Here is a 12,655-nt window from a genome sequence, read left to right as displayed (position 1 = left end):
CCTGTGGAATGTACTTTAATATCATAGCATGTCATTTTTAACAGTTTGGTATTCTCATTTGAACAAGACCTCCAACCCATACGACCATATAGGCTGTTTGTTCCGACCCATGGGAGTGTCTGTAATATGACAAACAGGAGTGTATCTAATACACCCAGAGGACCATTTCCTGAGCAAGCTAGCTTTCTAGCCATTAAAAATACTCAGTCAACTGTTAAGGTTAGGGAAAGGTTTGTTGTCGTGATTAATGTTAGGAAAAGGTCAGGGTTAGGGTTACAAGAAAAACATTTGAATTTCCTGACTGTGTGGTCGGACCAAATGCAAATCATGTTCTTGCATCAGATATTCATGCAAATTTGGCCATGAATTTTTCACTCAAGTTGAAAAGTTTCAGCTCATGAATACGTGAATGACATGAATTTCCTGTGTTTGCTGTCATTCGCATTGCCTGACATGAATTTACGTCTAATCGCATCTTTGCATCAACTTTGTATGTAATCCCACTGTGTTAAAAACTTGTCTTGCGTTGGGTCTGATTTGTTGCTTCCTTAATGCTACACCACAGTCTCGTTACAGGACCACTGCAATGACAACGATGTCACTTAACTTTAAATTGTAACTTTAGCTCATAATAAACTGTTGTTGTTGATAAGAGAGTGACGAGGCGGGGTCACAGAGATGGAGACCAGGGCTTGGAACCTTGAACATGTATAAAACAGAATAAAAGATTGGTCAAGTTCATATCCCTCCAAAAAGCATCTCATGAATAGGCCACACTTTAAGCTTGTCAGCATCATTATTTTCATACCTTTCAGCGTCTTCAGAAAACACTGCCTTGATTCCTAAAGTCTCATGTGGGTGTGTGCACACGCAATTGTGCACATGTTTGTGTGCAAATGTATGTCTGCTTATGGTTTCCCTTTTGTTGTCAAATCTTGAACAGATGTATGAGCCATCTGTTTGTGCCTGCGAGGTGAGCCAGAAACAGAGGAGAAGCATGTGTCTTTTCAGTCAGGACACTTACCTCTTTACAAATGTGATTAAGCCATGGGTGGATGTGGAGTAGCAAAGAGGGAGGGAAGGGTGGAGAGAGGAGGATGGATGGCATGGCATACCAAGCAGAATTTGCTCAGGGCCATTATTCCCTCAACATCTCACTCTCTAAAAATAAAAGGTTCCGGGTATAACAGAGAGCAGTTGATGGCATACAGAGGCATCACTCGTTCACATACATCTATGCACAGAGCCTTTTCTGACTCTTTGGTGCCTTAAGCAGGAACAATTGGTATCATTTGTATTGTAACCTTGCACACAACAGATTGTATGTTACACAGTATTAATGGCTACCATGGCATTTGCACTACTTTTACTTTACTACTTTGCCAGCTTGTCATCCTCACATAAAATTTGAATTTGCGTCTGTCGGGCGTGCTTTTCTGTATGTAAACATTGGCTTAAAGAAATATTTCACCCAAAACACAGAAAAAGTGAATCCCCAATCCCCTCTACTGATCAAAGATAGCCATCAGTGGGAAAACTTTTGTTTGGAACTGTTGTCTGCTGAACACCACACAACTGTTTATCCAAGTGAGTTCAGGTATAATTTGCTGTGTTTTTTGGCAGGAAATAGTTCCCATTGAAATTGGGCTGTGTGCTATGCTGGATTCCTTAGCCATTGTTTTTGGAAAGTGCTGTTGCTGTTGAATTTTTCATGTGTACATTTTTGAGCTCCACAAAACAATACCCATCCAGTCCATTTTGGTGTAAGGAGACAGGGAAGATGGTGACACAGCTGGAAACCTCAACAAATCACAGTACTGGCCAGCTGGTGAAACCTTGATAAATCACTCAGAACCTATCTGCATTATGAGTGAACTGTTCCCTTAATCTCATGATATGATGGGTGAAACCTCTCCGTCAGCTATCTGTCTTTGGCCTATCAGTTATGTGGCATTCATCCATCCGGGAGTCAGAGCACCTGACAGCTCCACTGATTGTTCCAGTATGAATTGCAGCTCCATCCCACAGAGCAACATTTCAAGGAGCTTCACCCAAGAAGAAAACAGTTTATTGATGTGAAGCAGCTCAGTGCGGGTTTGTAGATGTATGGCTGCTCAATATCCTGTACACTGGTATTGGCTGCTATAATTTAGAAGTTGATTAGCAATCAAAAGGAGCAACCACCAATACCGAAGTCCTGACCCAATCTGTTTTACACTACAAACACAGTCTCCATCCGCCTCAAAGAGAATAGGGAATTGCACACACAGTAGCATGAATTATTACTGCCACTACTGCCTCCTGTCTCCTCCCTTCCTGTCCTCTCCTTTCCCTTTCACTTTTTCCTTTTTTCGTCTCCATCTCCCCTCTTGCCCTCTATAACAGCTGCACTCTCAGATGGAAACTTGGCTGCACTAAAAACAAGCCTGTGTCTTGAAATGTTGGTGAAACACATTCTGTCACCATGCCCGTGGTGACGTCTTCCCTCCCCTCCCGGTCCCGCCCCTTTCTCTTCTCACAGCATCTGCGGCGTTCAGAGCTCTCGTTAGACAAATGGGCCCAGGGTATGCTGTTGATGTTTTTCCCTGATTGCTGTTGTGCGGCTGCAGTGCTCTAGTGCCCCTCTTCCCCTCTGAACAGCATGGTTCCTTGTTTACACCATGCCTTAGAGAAGAGGAAATGCTCACAAGGGGATAATTGGGTCCCTGACACTCAGTTTCCTCTGACTATACCGTGGAGAAACTCGTTTTCTTGCACTGCGGGCCCTCTTTTATAGTTCCAATCTTTCTACACTGTGTTTCTGCCATGCCACGGGGCGTTATGACTGATGCATTGTCTTCTCCAACTCCTGTCTCACTTCAGTATTTCTCTTGCCCTTGTGCTGTACTTGTGTCATACAGACATATGATGTTTTCAGTAGCACCAAACAGTCAGAGACATATGAAAATGCAGCTTGCTGTGATGTGCTGACCGCGCTGTCTCTGTCCTTGCACTCCATGCAACACATAGTTTTCCATCTCAGCGGAAGATGAGTAGAATGTGCCAATCTCTCCCACAGATAGCACAGAGCAGACTTTAAACAACTTAGGGCTTTGGCAGAGAGATGTAATGCTGGAGAGAGAGGGGGGGAGAAGGGCAGACTTTGTTTAAAACTCCAGCCGCCTGCCTCTGATCCCTACATGTAAACATCCACCGTCACTGGCCTCGCCTTTACCTCTGTCTGTGTGTGTGTGTGTGTGTGTGTGTGTGTGTGTGAAAGTGTGTGTGTGAAAGTGTGTTAGAGAGAGCAAGAATGAAAAAAGAGGAGCATGGACAGAGAGAAAGAGGAAGAAATTGTGAGCGTGTGTTTGTGTGGATTTGGCACCCTGCCATCCACCTTGCATGGTTCTTGTCAGCCGTTTTTTTTTTTTTTTTTTTTTTTCAGAGAGGCTCTGGGGAGCTTTTTAAAACAGCCAGCGAGCAGTCTCACTGAATCATGTTATTTATGACTCTTTTTGCAAGTCACTCAAGGTTTCCTTTGCATTGTCTGGCACACAGTTATAATTAGTTATGAATGTAAACATGCAAAATAAATCTTGAAAGCACCGAGTCGGGGAAAAAACATGTGGCGCCACATTACTGTAGTAGGATATGAGTCAGTTGGGATTCAGTTGAGCATCAATGCATCAGTGATGGTTTTCAATACTTAATTTAAAGAGAGAAAGCCATATAGTTGAAGAATAGGGAGCAATGCCTTTAATATCAGTCTCATCCTCTGGCTTTCCTGTTAACATTGCATTAGACTCATTGGCAGCTTATCCACTTTTTATCCAAGATTGCTGTGGTTTGCTTTTACTTTTTTGGGAATGGTGCACTCATACAGAGCCTTTCCATTTCTTAACTATTACTGCAAGGCAGAACAGTTCCTGTAATTGAAGGTCTATTGATCGCTGGCCATGCTCCGGTGTCAGATAACACTGTCCCTAGTGCACACTTGGAGTCAGACCTGTTCATATAGCTGCCATTATGCACATGTGCACACAGTACTCAATATACACTGACACACACTGGAAACCTGAGAAGAATATATAGAGCATATCCAGTCTTATGGAGCCACACTGTCTTCCATACTGGGTTTTATTGCAGTACGTCAGGCTTAAGGTGCAGTTGATGAGCGATAACGTTTTTTAATGTCTACTTACCCTGGGAAGGTTTGCTGAGTATGCATGCAGCTTCTACAGTAACACTCTGCCTCATACGCAAACAGTTAAACAGACCTGAGAGCTGCCTGGCTTTCTGCTTTGTGAGTAGTTGTTCTTAAATGCTTTGGCCTCTTCGATGGGAGCTCCTGCAACTGCCACCCTTAAGTATGGGTAACATGAGACACTGCATCGCCTTAATACAGTCAAATTCATTGCAAGTGAATGAGTAAATGCTGCAAAAGTTTAAAAAATAAAGCAAATTAAGGTGTGTTTACACAGACAACAAAATCTATCAACATATTACCATCTTATATCACTGTTACATTCCTTGTACATATGAGACAAACATATAGGAATGTCTTGGTTTTTTTCATCATTCCACCTGTACCTGTTGAGGTCACCAGCATGCATCATGGCAGCCAGCTCTGTCTGAGGTCAGAGGTCGAAGAGCAGCCGGTCATGTGATTAAAAATTTTGCACATACACATTTCCATCACAAATGATTACTTCATCCACCTCAAGCAAGCATGTAAACGTGTAGTTGCATTATTTATGTTTTATTTGACATTTACTTCTCCTATAACACATTTTTTACAATACAGCAAAATGTGCATAAAAATGGCTTGATGGAAACACAGCTACAGAGGACTTGGAGCAAACAAATTGACTGAACAGACTGTTTGTGTTGAAGAAACAGAGAAAAAATGTCCATACACCAAGTAGAGAACGTTATTCCCAAGGCAGCTATCAGCTGAGTCAGATGGTGGATGTGGAGTGGGCTTGTTGGGAGGGAGCAAGTTGTTGTTGTAACAGAATATCCCCACCTTACTCTGCATCAGATGTGCCTCTCTGGGCTATAGGGCACACTCCTCCGGCTGGCTGGTATACAGTATTAGTTTAATGTCCACACTCACATGGGAACCAACAGGTATGAATCACATCAGGTACCATAGATACCATAGAATTACCAATGGGATTGGGTGTGTTTGGCTTCTAGAGGTCAGTGCTGTATGATATGAGATTTGTCTCTGTGGATAATGAGGTGAGTCAGGCTGAGTGCTAATGATCGGTTGTGTTTGAGGATAATTAGTCTTGGCTCTTCTGATGGCTTTCAAAGGGATCAGGATATGTCTGTTATTGTTTTACAAATCGTCGGGGTGTTTCTCAGTAATTGGGTCAAGTCGGCTGTATATCAGGAGCTCAATAACACACACAGCAGGAGTTATGATGCTCTGGAACAACACTTCCCACGCTGCACCGTGGCCTCTCTATCACAGAACTGATGTGTATCTCAATATAATGATTTCCATATGCTGTGTGTTTATGAATAGGACATATACATTATTGATAGAGATAGGAGATTCTCTGGTATGACTCACAGAATGACTCACATTACACAAGTGACTGTCCACACTTAAGAATCAGAAAAACAAACTCTCAACAAGCTCGATGAGGAAGAAAGAGCATATCTAGCAATCAGCAAAGTCTGACTTTTCCAGAGTATTTGCAAATATAAGTACATCTCATCACACTGGTGAAGAGATGGTGTCCTGTGAGGGTCATAATTAACGGAGTGGCATAATGCGCCTTGCAGAGCTCCCTCTTCACCAGCAGAGCATGAGGAGTATGTAAATGACCTTTAATCAGCTGGAAGTAAGATGTTTTGAACGTGTTAAGACACAGCTGTGCTTTTGTATGCTAGAGGTCATACTGTGAACTATGTGTGTGTCATCTGTCTAAATTAATGCAAAAGCCTGTTTGATTTATCTACTGTAGTTTATGCTGCGGTTCAGGTACTGTCAACCAGCAAGATGTATAGCTTTTGACAGTGTATAGTGTAGGTGTTATGACTCTATGCTTGCATTTATGGGACAGCATAGTGTAAAAGCAGCTCCTAAGCTCCGGTTATGATGTTTATAGTCCATGATTTTGTGCTGCTGCTGCCTGCGAGTCCTCCAAATGTCCATAGGTCCTTTGGGATTTGGCTGCAGTCTGAAACAGCAGCACTTTCTCACCCCCTCTCATCAATAATGGATCTCGGGTCGTTTTTTCACAAGGATCCAACTGAGTAATTTTGCGCCCAGAGGGGTTGTTTGGGTGATGAGTGCATGACATTGTATTTTCTTTTCTGTAATTGGTTCCCAATACGACTTGTGGGACATAAGCCAAAACCTAATCCTGGCATGGTGATGCATAAACACCAGGACAAATGTAACCATTTCCACAACAAAAAATAAATATACAATGAATAAATATTAAATAACTAAACAAATAAAGTAACCTATTCAGTGTCTCTCAGAACAAGAATCTGAAACATCATTTAGACAATGGGACACTAAAACTGTCAGTGAAAACCAGATTTATTATAACAATAACAAAAACAACAACAACAAAATAAATAAAAATGTTATATAATAACAACATAATGCATGCTTGTGTAAAATCCATGCATAATGTAGCATTAGCACTAATTCAGGTTCAGGTGTTCCCATAGACAATTGGTCAATTGATCAATTACACAATTAAAATGCAAAAAAAAAAAAAAGTAACACAATGAACAGTTGAACAAACATGATTATATCCCATTATATCCATTCAATTCAAAGGTGGACAAAAGCAACTGTTGGCTCGATATATCAACAAAAAAGCAAAATGTTCCATTGGCTTACAGTGTCATGTTTGCAGAAGCCCCAGTTCCATGGTTTTCCTCAGAGATCTGTGCATTGCTTCCTAACTAGACGGACACTTAAGGGCATGTTGTGAGCAGCATACTCAACAGAAGCAGATGGGTTTAACCACGTTGGTGATTAAGTGGTCGAACAGCTGTGAAACTCTCTCCTTCTTGTCTGCATCGCCCTCATAGATCAGGGTGACCCTTACTCCTTTCTCAACCATATGGACCCGTTTGGACACAACCCAAATGTCCAACAAAAATGGCTAAAAATAAGTCCAAAGCTAAAATCAAACACTCATTCTCCCCCTCGTGTCCTTTACATGAAAGCCCGAATGTGTGAGGTCATGGACTATATTAACACTCTGTGCATGTTTGTGTTACTCCCCTGGTAATCCTCTCCTCTGTATCATTTTCAATAATCTGCTGAGTTGTGCATTAAATCAGAAAAGGTTTCAGACAGAGCAGTCAGCTAAAGGGAGCCAAGGTTGGGGCACTTTGGCCTTGTTTTATGGTTGTGTTGGTAAGTAGAAAATAAGCCTTGTAAATCAATGCTGTTTTCTGTGTTGTTTTTTTTCTTGCAGTCTCAGCAGAAGTGCATTGTGATCTTTGCTTTGGTGTGCTGCTTTGCTGTTCTGGTGGCGTTGATTTTTTCAGCGGTGGACATCTGGGGTGAAGATGAGGATGGGATCACAGAGGAAAACTGCAGCAAGGACTGCGGGTGAGCTAGGCAACCACACACACTTTGTTACACCATCATATAAGATCCATCTACAATTAAATCATTGCTGTTAAGTGGCATGTTTTTAATTTGAACTGCACCCATCACATATTGGTCTATCTTATTATCAACACATCTGCTTGCATCTTTAAGACAACCACAACGTTAACTGCTCTTTCAAAAAACTCCTGTGCATGCAGGTGTACATCCTGATGAGCACGTCTATGGAAATAGCTAAGTCTCATCTAATTAAAGGTGCTATGTGTAGCAGTTGTAACCATCAATTAACCTGAAGTTGCTTGTAACACCTCGATGTAATTAATGCCAACAGTTGTAGTTTTTCTCAAGATTACCACCACACTGCTTGAAACCATATTGGTTGTTGTAACAAAGAGGATGTTGCTGCTCCCCTGGTGTCATTCCTCATGCATTTGTTTTCTCTTTCACTTCACTGAAGGGCCTACTTCAATCATCATCACACCACTGAATGGACATTATCCATGGTAATCACCACCACAGAATATGGATCAGTAGGTCCCTGCTGGCCACTGCACCTTCTAGTGGGTCAGAAGGCTGTTGTCATCTATTCCTATCATCATCGTTGCATTTAACCATTCACATGTTAGCTTTCATTAGCTTAGGTTTCGTTAGTTACTTGGTTAAGGTTAGGAAAGGGTTATGGTTACGGTTAGGAAAAGGTAATGGCTAACGATAGGAAATTTAATGCAATATTTGTTAACATCTCTAGCTTATGTTAAAATTAAACATCGAGTGAAGGAGTGAAGGTCCGTATGATTTACCCATCCACCACTCCATCTGCCTCCTTACATAATCGACTTCATTGGTCTTCATACTGTGTCATGGTACGTCTGGCTCCAGGGTGCCATTTGACTGGTTAAGACAGACTGATCGTAGGAATAAATGATAAAAGCTTCTGACCCACTAAAAGGTGCAGTAGGGACCTACTAACCCATACCTGTGAGGGAGATTAAGACTGATAATGTCCATTCAGTGGTGTGATAACTGTCGGATCAATTGACTGAGGGGGATAAACATGTTGGAAGTGGCTCTTGCATCAGCCTTTCCCTCCTTCCACCACCTGCCACTGGGTGAAACTCCAAAGGCTTTGGGTTCACTCATGCAAGATGAACAGTGGCCTCTTCAGGTTTTGTGCAACAAAGCAAAATATCTTTTCGTGCCATGAAACAATACAACAGGTTTCTCTCAAAATTTGATATGGTCACACACATGTTCACTGTGGCACAGGCTGTTAGAGACTGCCAGTCATTTACATTTACAGTAATTAGTGTTCTGCCTCAAAAAAAAAAAAAAAAAAAAAAAAAAAAGCAATGTGGTAATGATGTATTGATGTCAAAATGCTATATATAGCATCACTAAAAGGTCTGAAATCCATCAGAATGACATTAGTTTTCATGTGGATTTGAATGAATGACAGGACACAGCTATATTGTGCTGCCATTGTCTGTCCGACTCCTGTGAAATGATAGGTTTCTAACATTATAAAAGCTGCTTTAAACCAGATGGTACAACAGATACACATTCCCATAAAATAGAATCTCAGGTTTTAAGGTAAAAAAAAAAAAAAAAAAACAAGGTTAGAAAACCACTGCAGCATGTCATGGGGGTCTAGAGTGGAATAGGCCTGTCAGCACATTTGTTTGGCTGATACAGCAGACCTGCTCTCTTTTCTCCACTGGGTACCCTCTATTAGAGTTTTATCATTCAATTTACTATTCAGCCTTGAGTTTCTTCTCACCAGGATCCCTCCCACTCTCTTTCTTTTTATGTTTATGTCTGTCCGGGAGGCTACTCTCTCCCTCTCCTCCTCCAAACCAGCCATTTACCAAGCCTGCAGAGAAAATCCATCTGACATCTCCCCATTCCACTGACGGCTGAAAATGTAATTCCAACTTGTAAAGCTGAAATTGATTCCTCTCCTCTTCTCTGAAGGACCCCAAGGCTTTGGAGGACAAGCACGGCGGGGCGCAGCGGTAGAGATAAATAGGGAGAGAAAGGGGTGATGGGAAGTCGGGATGAAACCAGATGGAAAGAGAAGGAGAGCAAGTGAAAAGAAGAGATTGGAAGGTAGATTGGGTGATTAAATGAAAGAGAGAGAGGGATGAATCGATTCAGCAGCTGCTGGATTGCTATGTGTGACAGGGGATCTTGTCATTTCAAGACTTTACAACTGCTCAGTCATATTTCAGAAATGTGTGCAGTCAGAATTGCAAGTGTATGCTGCAATTTATAGACCCAGGGCCCTATCTTGTGCCACCCGCTATCCGCTGCCACGACCCGCTACCCGCAAATTGCGGATTTAGGAACTTCCGCTATCCCTAAACGGTATCTTGCGCCACCCGCTACCCGCTATCCGTTATGCCGACTGCATCATTTGCGCCTGGAGGTGCGTCGTGGGCGTGTTTCATGCGCTATCCCTAAAGTTGCTATCTTGCGCACACATAGCGGGTGGTCAGGACCACCCGCTATCCGCTATCCCTAAAGTTTGGGCTGTTAGGAGAGCGCGTCCAGGCGGCTTCAATGCGCGCCCCGACGGAGCCTCACCACGCACACGGTCGGACTGATACCGGGACGCCGTCGGAATGGACTGAGTATATTACTCATATAGACTGTTTAGAGGAAAGACTGTTTTAATTGGACACTTACGCCAGCACGTTTTATTGTTTTATCGTTTTATCATAAGCCAGCAGCTGTGCTATATTTTTATTTTTAATATTTAATTTGCCCAATCTACCTTGTCAATAAATTAGTTTACACATAGTTCCACCTCTGCCTCTTGTGTGTGTGTGTGGTGTGACCCAGGGATTCTACTCAATCAGTATAACCTTGTGACACGTCCACTTGGACACATGTGGCTCCACCTCCCGAATTAACTCGCCTATAATATAATATATAATATGTATATAAAGCCAACTTGCTTTAGCCTCAGTAGAAGCCCTGAGAAAATCTACCTCCCTCTCTCCATCGCGGGTTTAGGATTTAGGATTTAGGATAGCGCATCCTGCCCTTAAAGGCAATGGCACCTGGCACACTGATTGGTTTAACTGGCGTAACGCCCAAAACACACCTATGCATAATATAGCGGGTAGCGCAGGTGTTTTGCGGATAGCGGGAGGTGCACAAGATAGCAACTTTTACGGGGGACGCCTCTTCCTAAATCCTAAATCCGCAAATAGCGGGTTTAGGGAGTCTGGCGCAAGATAGGGCCCTCAGTGTGAAAAAGTTTCACTCTTATTTGCACATCTTAAAAATCTGGGGGTATTTCTCTCAAAGCCCGTAATCAGTTGAGCAATACCTAAACTTAAAGCACTGTTGCACTTAAACAAAAAGTCATAATCAGATACTATTATGCATTTTCCATGCCCACTTCTTCCTAATCAAGGTCATGGAGTGCTGGGTCCTATCCCAGCATGCACTAGGTAGAAGGCAGGGAAACACCTGGCCAAGTCCAGTTACTATTAGTCATTAGACATTCATAATGGGGTGCTTCAAAGCTTGTCCATGCACACTTAAATTCCAGAGGTACTTGTAATTTATGGCCAGAAATATATGTATATCCATATTCAGTCACAGTCATTTTAAAAGCAATTACATTCATGGTTTGAGAAATCATCAAGTTGACAATGAAACCCATTGTACGTTGGATTGAACTGAAATAGACCAATCAGTTACCTTGCTTTCACAGCCGTTCCTCTCCTCTCCTATATAGAAAAAAAATCCCTCCCTCTGCCTTTTAACTGCCCAAAAGATGACTCAGCAGGTTTTTGTTTGCAATTTTATAAGTTAAAAATGTCAGACACACTTGCTTTTGTTATGCAGATTTCCCTTTTTATCTGCTTTTTGCATAGAGAATGAATCATGTGGAGTTGTAACTAATAAGGAGTGGAAACTGAGAAGAGAGGCAGGCCCTCATTTGGGCCGCTGCCATCACACCCTCATCTTACTGCACACAAAAACATCTTTTGCTTCCACTGATGCAGACAGTTGTTTCAAATGTCTTTTACTGGCTGTAAAACCCAAAACAGAACCTTCTAATGATGAAAGATCCAAAGTGACTGCAAAACAACATCATACGCCGTCTTAGTTTCCTTTTCAGCTGTTCATTTTGCCATTAGGCTTGTTGGTATTGCATTGTGTGCTGTGTAGTACAAGGCTGTGGGAGCAAATTAGGAGCTATTTATCCCCCCTCATCTGATCTTATCCACATGCAAGTCTGATGGATACCTGATGTACATGTGTAATTGCTTGGTGTCAGACGGCTGATAAGCAGGTTAGTATTGATCCACTGCTCTGTCGTGGAGGTACAGAAACTAAATAGCTTGGGAAACAAGACATGCTATGTCTCCAAAATCTGCACTGTCTATTGCCTGCTGAACAGACGGTTGCTTCAGGATGAAATTATTATTATTGTTGTGCCCATTTTTTTTCCCGCTTGTGCCAGTATATAAAAAAGATATATACTGTATATAAACTAGAAAAATACTTAAGCGTAAAAACATCTCACAGTGGTGCAATTTATGCATGATAATGAAACTGGCCAACCTCATAAAAAAGCAGTATTTGAGTGGACTGTGTTGAAATGGTAACAGGTTGACAGCGTTTATAAAACGCATGCAATACAGTTAACATAGGTAGGACAAACTGCCATGAGTTGGCCAGTAATTTTAGGACTGAAACACAGAGGATCATAGAAGAAGAGGCATCTCAATGTACCACAAGATTACAGATTTGAACTTGATTCAATTTTTCATCCAATGCGCAGCTTATAATAGATGGAGTCGGAGCCTCTTGTCATTAATAGAGTTTACAGGGGCTCTATCTATCTTCAAAATCGATAGCATGCAAGGAACACAATAAGAAAAGGCTACTGTGATATCTGCATTAATCACCACAACCACTATACACCCAGAAGATAGGCTGGCGCATGAAAGGATGAATAATTAATATCAGATGTCAGCAGCTGCCTCTGCCACACAGCTACTCTCAACATGAACCCCTGCTATTACTCAAAAGTCCTGCTGCTGGCAAGCATTTGCATAGAAT

At 42.0% G+C, this 12,655-nt stretch overlaps 1 protein-coding gene across 1 annotated transcript in view; it reads left to right on the top strand.

Moving 5' to 3' along the window:
- Window positions 1-12,655, top strand: part of LOC115372707 (inactive phospholipase D5) — an 83,725-nt gene that overhangs the window by 51,282 nt on the left and 19,788 nt on the right. The window contains exon 2 of the mRNA XM_030070801.1: window positions 7,437-7,573. Coding sequence (XP_029926661.1) covers window positions 7,437-7,573 — 137 coding nt within the window. The remainder of the gene's footprint in view (window positions 1-7,436; window positions 7,574-12,655) is intronic.

The sequence above is a fragment of the Myripristis murdjan genome, chromosome 15 (genome assembly GCF_902150065.1).
Source record: "Myripristis murdjan chromosome 15, fMyrMur1.1, whole genome shotgun sequence".
In the NCBI taxonomy this organism is placed as follows: Eukaryota; Metazoa; Chordata; class Actinopteri; order Holocentriformes; family Holocentridae; genus Myripristis; species Myripristis murdjan.
The sequence above is the reverse complement of the archived record's forward strand: the minus strand, read 5'-3'. Positions and strand labels throughout refer to the sequence as shown.